The sequence below is a fragment of the Salmo salar genome, chromosome ssa09 (genome assembly GCF_905237065.1).
Source record: "Salmo salar chromosome ssa09, Ssal_v3.1, whole genome shotgun sequence".
Taxonomy (NCBI): Eukaryota; Metazoa; Chordata; class Actinopteri; order Salmoniformes; family Salmonidae; genus Salmo; species Salmo salar.
Window position 1 is genome coordinate 141,818,826 of NC_059450.1, and position 18,419 is coordinate 141,837,244.

Below are 18,419 nucleotides of genomic sequence, written 5' to 3' on the forward strand. Positions count from 1 at the left end.
AATCAGTAGTCACATTTACAATACTACACACTAGAGGTCGACCGATTTATTTATTTATTTTTCAACGCCGATACCGATTTATTGTAGGACCAAAAAAAGCCGATTGCGATATTTTTTTTACTTTTTTTATTATTATTATTTGTAATAATGACAATTACAACAATACTGAATGAACACTTATTTTAACTTAATATAATACATAAATAAAATCAATTTAGCCTCAAATAAATAATGAAACATGTTGAATTTGGTTTAAATAATTCAAAAACAAAGTGTTGGAGAAGAAAGTAAAAGTGCAATATGTGCCATGTAAAAAAGCTAACGTTTAAGTGCCTTGCTCAGAACATGAGAACATATGAAAGCTGGTGGTTCCTTTTAACATGAGTCTTCAATATTCCCAGGTAAGAAGTTTTAGGTTGTAGTTATTATAGGAATTATAGGACTATTTCTCTCTATACGATTTGTATTTCATATACCTTTGACTATTGGATGTTCTTATAGGCACTTTAGTATTGCCAGTGTAACAGTATAGCTTCCGTCCCTCTCCTCGCTCCTACCTGGGCTCGAACCAGGAACACATCGACAACAGCCACTCTCGAAGCAGCGTTACCCATGTAGAGCAAGGGGAACACTACTCCAAGTCTCAGAGCATGTGATGTTTGAAACGCTATTAGCGTGCACCCGCTAACTAGCTAGCCATTTCACATCGGTTACACCAAGCCTATCAACTCCCAAGATTAGGCTGAAGTCATAAACAGCACAATGCATTGTGTTGAGCTGCTAGCAAAACGCACGAAAGTGCTGTTTAAATGAATGCTCACGAGCCTGCTGGTGCCTACCACCGCTCAGTCAGACTGCTCTATCAAATCATAGACTTAATTATAATAAACACACAGAAATACGAGCCTTTGGTCATTAATATGTAAATGTAAATTAATATGGTCGAATCCGGAAACTATCATCTCGAAAACAAAACGTTTTTCCTTTCAGGGAAATACGGAACCGCCCCGTATTTTATCTAACGGGTGGCATCCCTAAGTCTAAATATTCCTGTTACATTGCACAACCTTCAATGGTATGTCATAATTACGTAAAATTCTGGCAAATTAGTTTGCAACGAGCCAGGCGGCCCAAACTGTTGCATATAACCTGACTCGGCGTGCAATGAACGCAAGAGCAGTGACACAATTTCATGTTTGCAGGCAATATTAACTAAATATGCAGGTTTAAAAATATATACTAGTGTATTGATTTTAAAGAAAGGCATTGATGTTAGGTACATTGGTGCAACGACAGTGCTTTTTTTTTCTCGCAAATACGCTTGTTAAATCACCCGTTTGTCGAAGTAGGCTGTGATTCGATGAGAAATTAACAGGCACCGCATCGATTATATGCAACGCAGGGCACGTTAGATAAACTAGTAATATCATCAACCATGTGTAGTTAACTAGTGATTATGTTAAGATTGATAGTTTTTATAAGATCATTTTAATGCTAGCTAGCAACTTACCTTGGCTTCTTGCTGCCCTCCCGTAACAGGTAGTCAGCCTGCCATGCAGGCTCCTCTTGGAGTGCAATGTAAGGCGGGTGGTTAGAGCAGAAGGTTGCAAAAACGAATCCCCGAATCCCCCCTGAACAAGGCAGTTAACCCCCGTTCCTAGGCCGTCATTGAAAATAAGAATGTGTTCTTAATCTGACTTGCCTAGTTAAATAAAGGTGTAAAAAAATATATATACCGATTTGTTATGAAAACTTGAAATCGGCCCTAATTAATCGGCCATTCCGATTAATCGGTCGACCTCTACTACACACCCTCAGCTATCATCAATCAGTAGTCATCAAATACTGACAACAGTATACAGACACGGAGTATACAAAACATTAAGAACCCCTGCTCTTTCCATGAAACTAACCAGGTGAAAGCTATGATCCCTTATTGATGTCACTTGTTAAATCCACTTCAGTCAGTGTAGATGAAGAGGACGAGAAGGATTTTAAAGCCTGGAGACAATTGAGACTTGAATTGTGTATGTGTGCCATTCAGAGAGTGAATGAGCAAGACAAAATATTGAAATGCCTTTGAACGGAGTATGGTGGTAGGTGCCAGGGGCACCAGTTTGTGTCAAGAACTGTAATGCTACTGGGTTTTTCACGTTAAACAGTTTCCCCATGTGTATCAAGAATGGTCAACCACCCAAAGGACATCCAGCCAACTTGACACAATTGTGGGAAGCATTGGAGTCAACATGGGCCAGCATCGCTGTGGAACGCATTCGACATCTTGTAGAGTCCATGCCCCAACGAATTGAGGCTTTTCTGAGGGCCAAAGGTGGTGGGGGGTGCAACTCAATATTAAGACGGTGTTCCTAATGTTTGTTATACTCAGTAGGCTACAGACGAGTAAACAAACTCTCTCACACACAGATATTCTCCCCTCTTTTATCTCCTCTGTTGGCTGGCCCCTAATGGGACCGGGTCATGTGACAGTTGGCTGGCCCCTAATAGCACCTGGTCATGTGACAGTTGGCTGGCCCCTAATGGGACCGGGTCATGTGACAGTTGGCTGGCCCCTAATAGCACCTGGTCATGTGACAGTTGGCTGGCACCGGGTCATGTGACAGTTGGCTGGCCCCTAATGGCACCTGGTCATGTGACAGTTGGCTGGCCCCTAATGGGACCGGGTCATGTGACAGTTGGCTGGCCCCTAATGGCACCGGGTCATGTGACAGTTGGCTGGCCCCTAATGGGACCGGGTCATGTGACAGTTGGCTGGCCCCTAATGGGACCGGGTCATGTGACAGTTGGCTGGCCCCTAATGGGACCGGGTCATGTGACAGTTGGCTGGCCCCTAATGGGACCGGGTCATGTGACAGTTGGCTGGCCCCTAATGGGACCGGGTCATGTGACAGTTGGCTGGCCCCTAACGGGACCGGGTCATGTGACAGTTGGCTGGCCCCTAACGGGACCGGGTCATGTGACAGTTGGCTGGCCACTTATGGCACCTGGTCATGTGACTGAGCCAGACTGGCAGAGTGACGGCACTAAATGGGTCACCACCAGTCACAGTTCCATCCTCACTGAGACACCGAAGCCCCTGACACACTTATATTTTTTATATATATATATATATACATACATACACACACACACACACAAGCGCCTGACCAAAGGGCCTCTCCACTGATTGAAAACATGGAAAAAGAGGACATCTGAAGACGCTGACTCTGCATCGCTCGCTTGCCCTCTCTCTCACACTCACTCACTCACAAAACACACCTCTCACTATCAACTTCTCCACAAACTACTGTATGTTCTATCTGAAATAAGTGTGTGTAGATCCGGTGGCATTTAACCAATAAATCACTGGTAGTTATACATATGGAGTGTGCAACTCTGTTTTTATAGATTCGGTGGCATGCCAACAAATGAGCTCAGATCAACCGCCACGCTAGGGTCACCGCCACGCTAGGGTCACCGCCACGCTAGGGTCATGGCCCAAACCATTACCGTCTGTGTTCTCTCCAGGTGGACGGTGGCAGGAAGTCTGTGTTATTTAGGAGTTCACATTAGGCACAGGAAGTGGACCTTTTTATTGTCTAGTCTTGTTAACTCCATTGGTTGGTTGGCCTGGTTTTCAGTTGGCTGAACAAACCCTTATTTTACTACTTGTTTACATGATATTTACTTGGACATTACATTGTAAAACAGCACTCATGCACTTGAAGCTACAAGGTGCTATAGTTACCATTTTATTTAAGGGAATTACCTGAAAGTACCCATAGTCACCATAGTCCTAATGTATTGGCTGTAATGACAGTGTGAAATCATTTGAATAATTATTACCACTCTATTTGGAACTTGACCACTCTGGGTGGTGTCACCATGGTGATGTGCAGTATGTGGTTGTCATAGCATTGTGAGTGGGTGAAGGCTGTGCCCTCACGACCAGGTTTGGCGCCAGGCTGCAAGGCAGGTTGGGTAGGGGTGTGTGTTTCTCTGTCTGAATGCTCTGTAAGCCTTCGGTGTCTGTAAACCTTGCTGGGATTGTTTGTTAAACCTTGTCACACACTGCAGGATAATCTATATTCCTTTACCCCCCCCCCGTCTTTCTCTCTAATGTTATTTTACTGTTTTTTCAACCCCCCCCTTTGCCCTCTCACCTCGCTATCATGGGATTTCACTTATATATATATATATATATATATGTCTCTGGTCTCTCTCTGTGTGTGTTGACATTAATGAGGATAATGCTCTCTCCCTCCAGGACACAGCCAGTCTGAAGGTGTGGCCCAGCACCAGTCCCAGTGAGCTGATGGAACAGGCGTTGAGGAAATGGCTGACGACCCACGGCCCCGAGGAGGAGGGACGCCAGGCTGAGCAGTACGTTCTGAGGGTCAGCGATAAGCTGGAGTTTCTCTGTGGAGACCACCCCCTGATACAGTACAAGGTGACCCTTTACTCTTAGGCTCAACCTCATGATGCCCTATGACCCCTTCACCTTTAACCCCCAAACCCTCGAGTGCTTTCTTACCATCAAACTGCTCCTTTTCTTATTCTCTTACCCTCTACATGTGCTGTGCTGACCTCAACTCTTCTCTGACAATGACCTTGTTTATCTCAACCATTCCTTAATCATTAATGTCATAAGTAGTATGTAACAGTTAACGTTCCAAGGTCAGAGCGTGTAGGGAGTGGGTTTAGGAATGTCTCCTTGTGTTTAACCATAAATGAGACGCAGTGATCCAGAAACGGTCATCTGACTGCTGTCCTAATAACGCCTCATTAATAACACTGTCTTCCTGGAACACATTACTGTTACTCACAGACCTGGTATGTGTGCATGACTGAATCCATCTGTGTATGAGTGTGTGTGTGTGCGTTTCCGTGTGTGATGAAGCAGACTGTGACCATTACACCCTGCAGAAAAGGGTCCGGTCCTATTTGTGACCCAGTGTTTAGATCCAGGAACCATCTGATCCACATACATCATGTCTGTACATTAGATATGGGTTACCTTCCATCTGTGTGTCTGATTTCCTCTGTTTGACCTCTCATCCCTACTCAGTTTGTGTACTCTCCCTCTTCTGTCATCTCTTCAGAACATATAGGCTTGTCTGATGTCGCTCTCTCTCTGGCTGGCTGGCTCTCTCCCTCTTCTGTCATCTCTTCAGAACATATAGGCTTGTCTGATGTCGCTCTCTCTCTGGCTGGCTCTCTCTCTCTGGCTGGCTCTCTCTCTCTGGCTGGCTCTCTCTCTCTGGCTGGCTCTCTCTCTCTGGCTGGCTCTCTCTCTCTGGCTGGCTCTCTCTCTCTGGCTGGCTCTCTCTCTCTGGCTGGCTGGCTCTCTCTCTCTGGCTGGCTGGCTCTCTCTCTCTCTCTCTGGCTGGCTCTCTCTCTCTCTCTCTGGCTGGCTCTCTCTCTCTCTCTCTGGCTGGCTCTCTCTCTCTGGCTGGCTCTCTCTCTCTCTCTCTGGTTGGCTCTCTCTCTCTCTCTCTGGTTGGCTCTCTCTCTCTCTCTCTGGCTGGCTCTCTCTCTCTCTCTCTCTGGCTGGCTCTCTCTCTCTCTCTCTCTGGCTGGCTCTCTCTCTCTCTCTCTCTGGCTGGCTCTCTCTCTCTCTCTCTCTGGCTGGCTCTCTCTCTCTCTCTCTCTGGCTGGTCTCTCTCTCTCTCTCTCTCTGGCTGGCTCTCTCTCTCTCTCTCTCTGGCTGGCTCTCTCTCTCTCTCTCTCTGGCTGGCTCTCTCTCTCTCTCTCTCTGGCTGGCTCTCTCTCTCTCTCTCTCTCTGGCTGGCTCTCTCTCTCTCTCTCTCTCTGGCTGGCTCTCTCTCTCTCTCTCTCTGGCTGGCTCTCTCTCTCTCTCTCTCTCTGTCTGGCTCTCTCTCTCTCTCTCTCTCTGTCTGGCTCTCTCTCTCTCTCTCTCTCTCTGGCTGGCTCTCTCTCTCTCTCTCTCTCTGGCTGTCTCTCTCTCTCTCTCTCTCTGGCTGGCTCTCTCTCTCTCTCTCTCTCTGGCTGGCTCTCTCTCTCTCTCTCTCTGGCTGGCTGGCTCTCTCTCTCTGGCTGGCTGGCTCTCTCTCTCTGGCTGGCTGTGTGTGTGCGCATGTGCACCATTCACATTTGTAAGGGACGGCAGGTAGCCTAGCGGTTAAGAGCGTTGGGTCAGTAACCGAAAGGTCGCTGGTTAGAATTTAAATTTCATTGTGAAAAATCTGTCTGTGCCTTTGAGCACAAGGCACTCAACCCTAATTGCGCCTGTAAGTCGCTCTAGATAAGAGCGTCTGCTACATTACAAAAAAAACATTTAAAAGAAATTCAGTTTGGATGTGTGTGCGTACAGAATAGTACTCTCTGTGTATTAACGTCCTCTCCTCTCTGTCCCAGTACATCAAAGCCTGTCTCCAGGCTAAGGAGTGTCCCCACCTGACCCTGGTCCAGGTCAGCACGGTCCAGGCCATGTTCGAGAAGGAGATCTCGGCCATCGGAGCTGTGGTCAACCGCAAGAGCTCCATCCCCCCCTTACCCCTGCCCCCCAAGAGGAGGGGACCCTCGGTCAGTCACATGTGTGTGTGTGTGGGTGTGGTAGGTGCATGTTTGTGAGCATTTTCTCCAGACATTGCTAGCCGCTCTTAGCAGGTGCACTCTGACGTCATTCTGACGTTCCGTCTGGTTCTAAAGGCCAGGTGCAGTTTAATTGCTCATTAGAGCTTAATTGCCAAGGTACCATGATGACTGTCCCACAGTGACGGGTGACATTGGACAGTAAATGACACACCTGTCAGTCAATGCTTCAAATGTTGACATTTAGTTGTAATGATTGACATCAACAAGACTGTATCTGATCTGAAAAGAAGACTGTGGTCAGACAGTGATGTCGTGTGGTAGTTGGGCCATTGACAGAAGGAGAAGTGAGAAGGCTTCACAACAGGCCTGTGCTTCACAACAGACCTGTTTACCCAGCAGCTCTCCAGGAGGGGAGAGCTTTGTTCTAGGTAGTGAGGAGAGGTTGAGAGGATATACTGTTCTTGTGGTGTACTCTAATCAGACGTTACAAAAAGATACATGTACTCCTCTGTCGCGTAGGCACTCACCTAAATACACACTGATACACAGTACATACGCTTACATTCAAAACACTCCTGTTCACTCACACACAAACACACTTAAAAAAACAAAACTTTAGTTTACACACACACACACACAACACAGGAAGTGTGCTGCTTATTCATGTTTGTGGTCTGTAGTTGAGGGCCAGTCATGTGGAGTGTTTTTCCTGCTGTGCTGACCTTGGCAAGTCTACTCTGCTTGACAACAGTGTGACTCACCCTTCAGTAAGTGTATGTGTGTTTGTTATTCCTACAGTAAAGTATACTGTTTTCCTTGCTTACTCATGAAAATATTTATCTCCCCTTCTCTCTCTCCTCTTCCCTCTGTTACTCTGCTTCTCTCTCCAGCAAGTGAATACGTGTGTATGGGAGGTGTCTACCCATTTTAAGATCGTCCTAATCAAAGGCAGCAAGGTGAACGCTGAGGAGACGGCCAAGGTAACCACTGATGATGATGATGATGATGATTACTTGATAGCAAACCTGGAATTGATGTTGCATTTTTACTGTTTGCTCTGGGATGTACAGTTGAAATTGGAAGTTTACATACACCTTAGCCAAATACATTTAAACTCAGTTTTTCACAATTGCTGACATTTAATCCTAGTAAAAATTCCCTGTCTTAGGTCAGTTAGGATTATCACTTTATTTTAACAATGTGAAATGTCAGAATAATGGTAGAGAATGATTTATTTCAGCTTTTATTTCTTTCATCACATTCCCAGTGGGTCAGAAGTTTACATACACTCAATTAGTATTTGGTAGCATTGCCTTTAAATTGTTGAACTTGGGTCAAACGTTTCGGGTAGCCTTCCACAAGCTTCCCACAATAAGTTGTTCGCATTTTGGCCCATTCCTCCTGACAGAGCTGGTGTAACTTGAGTCAGGTTTGTAGGCCTCCTTGCTCGCACACACTTTTTCAGTTCTGCCCACACATTTTCTATGGAATGGAGGTCAGGGGTTTGTGATGGCCACTCCAATATCTTGACTTTGTTCTCCTTAAGCCATTTTGCCACAACTTTGGAAGTATGCTTAGGGTCATTGTCCATTTGGAAGACCCATTTGCGACCAAGCTTTAACTTCCTGACTGATGTCTTGAGATGTTGCTTCAATATATCCACATCATTTTCCTACCTCATGATGCCATCTATTTTGTGAAGTGCACCAGTCCCTCCTGCAGCAAAGCACCCCCACAGCATGATGCTGCCACCAACATGCTTCACGGTTGGGATGGTGTTCTTCGGCTTGCAAGCCTCCCCCTTTTCCCTCCAAACATAACAATGGTCATTATGGCCAAACTGTTCTATTTCTGTATGATTTTGTACAAAAAGTACGATCTTTGTCCCCATGTGCAGTTGCAAACCGTAGTCTGTTTTTTTATGGCGGTTTTGGAGCAGTGGCTTCTTCCTTGCTGAGTGGCCTTTCAGGTTATGTCGATATAGGACTCATTTTACTGTGGATACGTATATTTTTGTACCTGTTTCCTCCAGCATCTTCACAAGGTCCTTTGCTGTTGTTCTGGGATTGATTTGCACTTTTCACACCAAAGTACGTTCATCTCTTGGAGACAGAACGCGTCTCCTTCCTGAGCGGTATGACGGCTGCGTGGTCCCATGGAGTTTATACTTGCATACTTTTGTTTGTACAGATGAACGTGGTACCTTCAGGCATTTGGAAATTGCTCCCAAGAATGAACCAGACTTGGTCTGGTTCTACAATTCTTTTTCTGAGGTCTTGGCTGATTTTCTTTTGATTTTCCCATGATATCAAGCAAGAAGCACTGAGTTTGAAGGTAGGCCTTGAAATACGTCCGCAGGTACACCTCCAATTGACTCAAATTATGTCAATTAGCCTATCAGAAGCTTCTAAAGCCATGACATCATTTTCTGGAATTTTCCAAGCTGTTTACAGGCACAGTCAACTTAGTGTATGTAAACTTCTGACCCACTGGAATTGTGATGCAGTGAATTATAAGTGAAATAATCTGTCTGTAAACAATTGGTGGAAAAATGACTTGTGTCATGCACAAAGTAGATGTCCTAACTGACTTGCCAAAACTATAGTTTGTTAACAAGAAATTTGTGGAATGGTTGAAAAACGAGTTTTAATGACTCCAACCTAAGTGTATGTAAACTACCGAGTTCAACTGTATTTATAACCCATGGACAGTAGAGCCCTGTTAGCGCTCACTATGATCCTATTATGGTGAACTAAACCCCTCTCTCTCTCTTCAGGTCCAGGTACGTGCAGGCTTGTTCCATGGCACAGAGCTGCTGTGTAAGCCAGCGGTGAGCAGCGAGAGCAGCGGACGCTCCGAACACGTGTGGAACAGCACGCTAGAGTTCGACATTACCGTGAGCGACCTGCCGCGCATGACCCGCCTCTGCTTTGCCGTCTACGCCGTCATGGACAAGGTCAAGAAGCAGAAGTCCACCAAGAACGCCCACATCAACAAGTACCAGACCATCCGCAAGTCTGGCAAAGTGGTATGACAGACACACACACAAAACACAGGCATGGGCGCGTGCACACATACAGATATTTATCTCTGTCCCCTCTTTCTCTCTCTCCTCTCTCTGCAGCACTACCCTGTAGCCTGGGTGAACACCATGCTGTTTGACTATAAAGGACAGCTGAAGACTGGAGATATCGTCCTTCACAGCTGGTCTTCCTTTCCTGGTGAGCACACACACCCTCATGCACTTTACAAACCCTTGAATTAACCTATACACACTCACACCTACACACACCCACTTCTGAAACTCACCTACTTACTTATACACTAAATGTTAGTGGCATGTATGAGTGATTTTTCTGTGTCCCCCAGATGAACTTGAAGAGATGCTGAACCCCATAGGAACCATCCAGACCAACCCGTACACTGAGAACACTACAGCACTCCACATCCACCTCCCTGACTACAACCCTCACCCCATCCTATTCCCCCCCTTCGACAAGGTGAGGACACACACACACACACACGGACGTATTCATACATGGTTATCATTATGAAGTATTTCGACCACTGATATGTATGTGTGTGTGGTCTTCCTCTGCAGATTCTGGAGAAAGCTGCAGAGATCGCCGGGTCAAGCGACTGCTTGCCCATGGTACTGTCGTGAGTTCCAACAACTCAAACACTTACACACATACATAAATACCCCACACACAAGTGCTCCCTTTACTCCAGAGCAGCAGGCGCCAGGCATGTTGCAAGCATTTCTGGGACAGTAAGCAGACACCAAATGTGTCAGAGGGGAGGATATTGCTATGACTGGTTTCCAGGGCAACCCAGTCAGCCCTGATCCAGGGTGGTGTTGGCAGGCTGGTGCACTGTCACAATAGTGTCTCTCGGAGGAATCTGAGGCTAAGATCAGCCCTCCTGTTCCACAGACACACACACACACACACACAGTCTTGTACAGCTAACCTTGTGGGGGGACACAATTCAGTCCCATTCAAAATCCAATTTTTCCTTACCTGTACTCTTACCCTAACCTAAAAATCGAACCTTAACCCTAGCTCTTAACCTTTAACGTAATTCTAACCCTAACACAAATTCTAACCTTAACCCTAAACTCCCTAGAAATAGCATTTGGCCTTGTGGGGACCAACAAAATCACCCATCCTAAAGCCCCTGTGGAACAGGGGACATGGTTATGTAACACCGTGTGAAGCAGAGGGCTTGCCAAAACATGCCCTTTGCAGGGAGGTGTGTGTGTGTGTGTGTGTTGGAGGTTTTCTTACGGTCTCAAGCTTCAAGCTCTTATTCTGTGTCGACTAACAATGTTTCATTGTTGATCCATAAAGCAATCAAACATGCATGCACGTCCAGATCTATTTGTATCTCTCTGGTGGTGGATAGGATTACATGCAGTGCACTCTGATTCCAGATCTGTGCTTAATGGTGACTTCTACCTTTAGCACCCCTTGCTACTCCTCTGTACGTAATGTGATTTCTTCCCCTGTGCTGCCACCTAGTGGTGACTGACCACCTCTGCTGTTTCCCCACAGGGCCGAGGCGGTAAGAAGTTCCACATTGAGCTGAAGGAGATCATGGAGAGGGACCCTCTGTCCCAGCTGTGTGAGAACGAGAAGGACCTCATCTGGACACTACGCTACGACTGCATGGAGAACTTCCCCCAGTCACTGCCCAAACTGCTGCTCTCCGTCAAGTGGAGCAAACATGAGGACATGGCCCAGGTACATACTGTGCCACATGATCCTGTCTTGTGTATTGATAGTGTTTTTTAACACACTCAATTTCTTCTCAAGGGCAATAAACTAGTGTGCCTCAATGGTCAGATCCTAAATGAACCCCTAGCCCATACCACTATGCCCCTCATCAGTCACCTTCTGCTGTGCTCCTGTATCAGTTATTAATCATAGTGAATGATCTGTCTCTCAGCTCCAGGCCTTGCTGCAGATCTGGCCCAAGCTGAGTCCCAGGGATGCTCTGGAGCTGCTTGACTTTAACTACCCAGACCAGTACGTCAGAGAGTACGCTGTGGGCTGCCTGAGGGATATGAGGTAGTCCACACGCTCACCGACACGCTCACACATACAAATGCACACATACCTATTCCTAGTTCACTTACTGTTGTAATGTCTTACTCACTATCTCTTCCTCTCCCCACTCTCCCTCTCTCTCTTTTCCTCTCTCTTTTCCTCTCTCTTTTCCTCTCTCTTTTCCTCTGCCCCCTGCTCTCCCCCCTCTTCTGCCCCCTGCTCTCCCCCCTCTCTCTTTTCCTTTCCCCCCTCTTCCGCCCCCTGCTCTCCCCCCTCTCTCTTTTCCTCTCCCCCTCTTCTGCCCCCTGCTCTCCCCCCTCTCTCTTTTCCTCTCCCCCTCTTCTGCCCCCTGCTCTCCCCCCTCTCTCTTTTCCTTTCCCCCCTCTTCTGCCCCCCTGCTCTCCCCCTCTCTCTTTTCCTTTCCCCCCTCTTCCGCCCCCTGCTCTCCCCCTCTCTCTTTTCCTTTCCCCCTCTTCCGCCCCCTGCTCTCCCCCCTCTTCTGCCCCCTCTCTCTTTTCCTCTCCCCCTCTTCCGCCCCCTCTTCCGCCCCCTGCTCTCCCCCTCCCAGTGATGAGGAGTTGTCTCAGTATCTGCTCCAGCTGGTACAGGTGTTACGTTATGAACCCTACTATGACTGTGCACTCACCCGCTTCCTACTGAACAGAGCCCAGTGCAATCGCAACATAGGACACTTCCTCTTCTGGCATCTCAGGTGAGAGAGAGAGTGAGAGAGAGAGTGTGTGTACATGAAAGAATGTGTGTGTGTGTGTGTGTGTGTGTGTGTGTGTGTGTGTGTGTGTGTGTGTGTGTGTGTGTGTGTGTGTGTGTGTGTGTGTGTGTGTGTGTGTGTGTGTGTGTGTGTAAAGATTCAAAATACATTTTCCCTCTACACAGGCTGTATTTTTTTGGTGGTGTATGTTCCGTGAGGTCATGTGCATTAACCCACCCCAGGTATGACTGTAACTGTAGGGTGACTGTGCTGCCCCCTATAGGTCAGAGATGCACATGCCAGCCGTCGCTGTCCAGTTCTCTCTCATTCTGGAGGCTTACTGTCGCGGCAGCATCCCTCACATTGAGGTCCTGAAGAAACAGGTAAGGACCCCAACACGGGCGTGCTCACGCCCTGACTCCAACCTTAACCTGTGAATGAATCACTACAGTACATCTAATTCTATAGTTTCCTTTCAGTTCAGAATGGGGTTATTTATAAAGACGTCAGATGACAGCAGCCTGACTTCTAACCTCTGACCTCTACTGTATTAGCCCTGACATCCGCACTGCTGGCAGCTTCTTCCTGTTCACTGCTGTCCATCCCTTCTCTCCTTCCTGTTTTGAATTAGCTACCATGCTGTGGGATGTTTCAGGAAGCCCATGCAGTCATGCGTAGCATCTGTGTCAGATTTGAAAGGCAATACAGCAGTGGTGTAACTTCATCATTATTACATCGCGTTGCTTCTATGTTGTAACAACATTACACACTCTCTCCATCTAGGTGGAGGCTCTGAGCAAGCTGAAGTCTGTAAACGAGCTGATCAAGCTGGGCACCATCAAGAACGCCCGCAGTAAGACCAAGGAGGCCATGCTCACCAAAGAGGCCATGATGACTTGTCTGAGACAGAGTGGCTACACAGAGACGCTCTCTGACCTGCACTCCCCTCTCAACCCCAGTGTCCTGCTCTCTGGAATTAAGTAAGGGCCAGGGTTAGGTTCAAGGGGTTAGATGGGAGTGGAGAGGGCCTTGTGGATGACTATGATTTGACTCTCTCTTGCTCTATTTTTTGCTTTTTCTCCCGCATTTCTCCCCTCTCCTCCAACCCTGCCAGTGTGGAGAAATGTCGGTACATGGACTCTAAGATGAAGCCTCTGTGGATCGTCTACAACAACAAGCTGCTGGGGGGAGACACCCTGGGAATCATCTTCAAGAATGGAGACGGTACGAGGGGGTTGGATCTAACATTGACATGTTAGTCATTTAGCAGACGCTCTTATCCAGAGACTTACATGAGCAATTAAGATTAAGTGCTTTGCTCAAGGACACATCAACCGATTTTTCACCTAGTCAGCTGGGGGATTCGAACGAGCGAACTTTCAGTTATCTGGCTCAATGCCCTTAACCGCTAGGCTACCATCCTCTAAGAGATGAAATGTAAGATCACTGAAGTTCAGGGGGAGAGAGCGAGGGAAGAGTAGTGAGGTCAAGATGGAGGGATGTGTATTATGGAAGGTGATTTTGAAGCTGGAAGGATGAATGAAAGACTCATCTCTCTTTCCAGACCTGAGACAAGACATGTTGACACTGCAGATCTTGAGGTTGATGGACCTGCTATGGAAGGAGGCCAATCTGGACCTGAGGTGTGTATATTAATATGAAAGGTGTGTGTCCTCAGTCAGACTGTCAGTAAGGCTTGTTTGTTCCTGTTTTCTGTAGGGAAGCTGTGTTGGGGGGGGGGGGACCCTTAATCACCCCCTGCTAGCCTGACCTCTAACCCCCCCCACATCCATACCCCCAGCATCACACACCCACTACCCGCTTGTCATCCTAATCAAATCCACACCCACTACCCGCTTCTCATCCTAGTCAAATCCACACCCACTACCCGCTTCTCATCCTAGTCAAATCCACACCCACTACCCGCTTCTCATCCTAGTCAAATCCACACCCACTACCCGCTTCTCATCCTAGTCAAATCCACACCCACTACCCGCTTCTCATCCTAGTCAAATCCACACCCACTACCCGCTTCTCATCCTAATCAAATCCACACCCACTACCCGCTTCTCATCCTAGTCAAATCCACACCCACTACCCGCTTCTCATCCTAGTCAAATCCACACCCACTAGCCGCTTCTCATCCTAATCAAATCCACACACACAGAGTCTAACACATCTGGAGCTGAGCAGTGTGTGGGATTGTTTTGACAGTTGAGCTGGGGGGCTGTTAGGTTACAGGGACAAGGGTTCAGAGAGCAGAAGGAGCTCTGCAGAGAGGATCATAAAGCCACTATGATGTGTTGTTTGGAGTGTGATCATGCGTACATTCTGGTCACGTGCTGAGACCGAGCCGGGGAAAGGAAACACATGGAGATAATTATAGGGTGCATCTCAATGGTGTTGATTATGAATCATTGGAACAAAATGTGTCTGTGCAGAATCGTGCCTTACGGTTGCCTAGCGACTGGTGACCGGTCAGGGCTGATCGAGGTGGTGTCGTCGGCGGATACCATCGCCAACATCCAGCTGACCAGTAGCAACGTGGCGGCCGCCGCAGCCTTCAACAAGGATGCACTGCTCAACTGGCTCAAAGAGAAAAACTCTGGGTAAGACCGCACTTTGCCAACGGGTTTGTTTGTTTCTTACACCAGGGCTCTTTCTCAATGTGACTTACCAAAAGTTCTGTGTATTACTGACCTATTTCATAGATATTTAACTATGTATATAACAGGCGACGTGTTAGTGAGCTGCTATGCTTTGGCAGTGCAAACCCAGTGAAAGCTCCCACTTGGCCAACACTTTATTTTGTGTTGGTGTACTATGCAGAGATGCTCTGGAGAAGGCGATCGAGGAGTTCACCCTGTCATGTGCAGGCTACTGCGTGGCCACCTACGTCCTGGGGATAGGTGACCGCCACAGTGACAACATCATGGTCCGCAGCACTGGACAGGTGGGTAGAGGTGCTCCCCAGTACGACAGGCTAAATCACCCAGGTTCATTTATGGAGTCTTAATGGAATCAAGTTCTTACATCCTGTGTGTCTCAGCTCTTCCACATAGACTTTGGGCATATCCTGGGGAACTTCAAGTCCAAGTTTGGCATCAAGAGGGAACGTGTCCCCTTCATCCTGACCCATGACTTCATCCACGTCATCCAACAGGGAAAGACGGGCAACACTGAGAAGTTTGGCAGGTGAGCGTCTGTCTCCTTTCACTACTCAGGCGATCCAGGCCGGGAACACTATCTGTTGCCTAGCTTTTATCATTTATCTACTTGAGTAAATGTATAGTGAACTGAATGTGTGTGTTGTGCCTAGTTTCCGTAATTACTGTGAACAGGCCTACCTGATTCTGAGGCGGAATGGGAACCTCTTCATCACCCTGTTTGCCCTCATGCTGACTGCTGGACTGCCAGAGCTCACCTCCGTCAAGGATATACAGTACCTAAAGGTAATTCACATGCACCCACACGCGCGCAGTATATAGTTGGCCACGTCACATGGGCTACAGTTTACATGTGCTACAGAAGTAATCTGTTATGATAAGAGTAGTTAAGTCTCCTCTCCCCTGTAGGACTCTCTGGCCCTGGGGAAGACCGACGACGAGGCGCTGAAACAGTTCCGCCAGAAGTTTGACGAGGCGCTGAGAGAGAGCTGGACCACCAAAGTCAACTGGATGGCCCACAACGTGGTCAAAGACAACCGCTCCTAGAACACACAGACATCCTGAAGCTGGAGGGTTAAAGGTCAGGGGTTAGGAGGGTCTGAGGTCTATCCAGGGCTGGAACAACCGTGATTGAGGGGGCTAAGGGGTGAAGACCAGACAGGACTAGACTTGGGGCCTTAAAGAAGGGAACCTAGAAGACCATCTTAAACACACATGCTCTTACAGGCTTAAAATTCCCCTCCCTTTGCCTTTCCTCTGGCTTTTGAAGCTGCTGTGTGCCTCCAGCCAGTCCAGCAGTCCCATTGTCTCTCCCTGATCTTGTGACATATTTGTGGGTAACGTTGTTGCGTGTTTTGCACTCGCTCAGTGAGAGTCAGAGCCCAACACCTGAGGAATAGTGTGGCCTCTCCGACCCCCCCACCCCCCACCCCCCCACCCCTTGTTGTAAATGGACCGATCCCTTGGAGCCTGGACTAGACTGAACTAATGAAGGGGACAGGGGTGGTTTCACCCACCTATCAGCAGGACTTCTGAGCTGCCTTGTGTTGGACTTAAAGGGAGAGGTCAGGGTTGACCACACCCACTCCAGGCCTTGCACCAGACAGTTGATTGACAGCACACGTAAAGACTGGGTGTGTATAGAGTGGGTGTGTAAAGACTGAGGACCAAAGCGGCTCACCCGCGTGTCTTTAAATGACACCAAAACGTGCACATGGCCAGAGGAAGTGGGTCTTATTGGACTTATCCTCACGAGGCCTCCAGTTCATCTTGAAAGTGTGCCTAAAAACTGGAACAGATTGTATCTTTTAGTTTATTTTTAATGTTTTTATTTTATTGCCATTTAAGATTTAATTCTATCTAAGATGTTTAAGTTGTATATGTGCCAGACTACTAGAGAGAGAGAGAGGGAGAGAGACCCTCTGATCCTGTGGTCTTGAGAAACAGTCACTCATGACCAAATTCTCTGGACGCCTCCTCCCAACAGCTAAACAAAAGTTTGTGCAGGTTTTTCAACTTTACGCACTCCGCTGTCCCCTCCTAGTAGCTAGCGAGCTAGTTCCCTCGCTGTAACCTTAACAGAACTGCGGGAAAGCAGTGCTCAGTAAGCTGGGGCAAAGAACACTGTGTAACACAGATTTGGCCTGCATGCTGTACGCTCCACACTGAATACACCATCCCGGTGACATCCGGATGGTTACCAATATTATAATATTTCTCATGAAGCCTGCTATCCTACTTGGAGTAAAACAAACTGTAGGGAAAGATTTGGCCGAGTTAACATTCACCGATTGATTTGGTGGTTTTGCTCTAGGGAAGAGGCATCCATGAGGGTGGGGCGGTTCAATTTGGTCACGCAGCTTCTGCCTTTGAGAAAATGGGTGAATTGGACCATCAAACACTGGCACCATTTTAAAGAAAGGAGGGAGGGAGGGAGCTTAAAATGTTTCTAAAACTTTATTTTGTGTTCCTGCTTTGGAATGTGGATGTAACATTCCTGTGTTCCATTTTATCAAATCATGGTTGTTGTTGGACAAACAGAACAGGCACAAAGGGTGAGTCATCACCACACTACCCCATATAGGTATTATCACTACCCCATAGAGATTCTGTCTTAGACAGACTTGCCTAAGGATGCCAGAACTAGTCTTTCAAAGCACAAAACTGCTCACATAACCACAATGAAAGAACTCACTAAGAAATAACCGAAGCATGTAACTAAAATGCCTTTTAGGACCAAAACAGTCGTTTTAGGTTTGTTTTTACTGTGTTTTTAATAATCTGTTCAAAAATCGAATGTTTGTGAAAAATGTCACTTTTTTTGTTTTTACGAGTATTTGTTTTTTTTAGATCAGCTGAAATGGGTGGAGTTTAGGACCTGTGGGAGGGGTTTGCCAGCAGAAGGCATAACACTGCGATTCAAAGCTACTTCCTGGGTTTGTCATGAGGGGCTCTTCCAGTATGTGTTTTGATTTTGTGCAATATCCGTATAGGAGTCTACATGTATATTATGTAAATGAACCCTTGGGCCCTAATGCCTGAGGCTATAATGGTTGTCACTGGGTTAATATGTATTGCTGCTGTATTTCTCACCGCTAGCCTTCTTAAGTCTCTCAGACACTGAATATTGTCAAATGTACAGGCTTTTATGGTTTTGCAGTTTTTTGTTTTCATATGAGTTTTATTAAAGTTATTTTCCATCTAACTGCATTTTTCTTTTGTAATAGGTTTTTGTGTGTTTGAGCGGGTGCGAACGTGCGTATGTGCCCCTTCAATCACGGCAGTGCCAGCAAGTCTGTATATAAGATGTGGTATATTTGCATAACGACTTGACAGTGCACAAGGACGAGCACAGATTTGATCCCTGTGGCTATGGCACTGTGATGAATACAGATTGATTCCAGGCCCAGAGATCCTGCATTCTTTCCACTGTGGTTG

General features: G+C 47.0%; 1 protein-coding gene across 7 annotated transcripts in view; it reads left to right on the forward strand.

Annotated features, from left to right (window-relative positions):
• The window catches only part of LOC106613172 (phosphatidylinositol 4,5-bisphosphate 3-kinase catalytic subunit beta isoform), a 74,179-nt gene extending 55,993 nt beyond the window's left edge, over positions 1–18,186 (forward strand). For all 7 annotated transcript variants that reach the window (XM_045724734.1, XM_045724736.1, XM_045724730.1 and 4 more), the window contains 19 exons: positions 4,265–4,447; positions 6,376–6,543; positions 7,446–7,535; positions 9,332–9,583; positions 9,680–9,776; positions 9,925–10,055; positions 10,157–10,207; positions 11,112–11,300; positions 11,506–11,627; positions 12,175–12,318; positions 12,599–12,698; positions 13,099–13,295; positions 13,430–13,539; positions 13,880–13,958; positions 14,757–14,924; positions 15,145–15,268; positions 15,365–15,510; positions 15,635–15,767; positions 15,891–18,186. In XM_045724734.1, coding sequence (XP_045580690.1) covers positions 4,265–4,447; positions 6,376–6,543; positions 7,446–7,535; positions 9,332–9,583; positions 9,680–9,776; positions 9,925–10,055; positions 10,157–10,207; positions 11,112–11,300; positions 11,506–11,627; positions 12,175–12,318; positions 12,599–12,698; positions 13,099–13,295; positions 13,430–13,539; positions 13,880–13,958; positions 14,757–14,924; positions 15,145–15,268; positions 15,365–15,510; positions 15,635–15,767; positions 15,891–16,028 — 2,622 coding nt within the window. In that variant the 3' untranslated portion in view covers positions 16,029–18,186. The remainder of the gene's footprint in view (positions 1–4,264; positions 4,448–6,375; positions 6,544–7,445; positions 7,536–9,331; positions 9,584–9,679; positions 9,777–9,924; positions 10,056–10,156; positions 10,208–11,111; positions 11,301–11,505; positions 11,628–12,174; positions 12,319–12,598; positions 12,699–13,098; positions 13,296–13,429; positions 13,540–13,879; positions 13,959–14,756; positions 14,925–15,144; positions 15,269–15,364; positions 15,511–15,634; positions 15,768–15,890) is intronic.
• Positions 18,187–18,419: the final 233 nt, after the last annotated feature.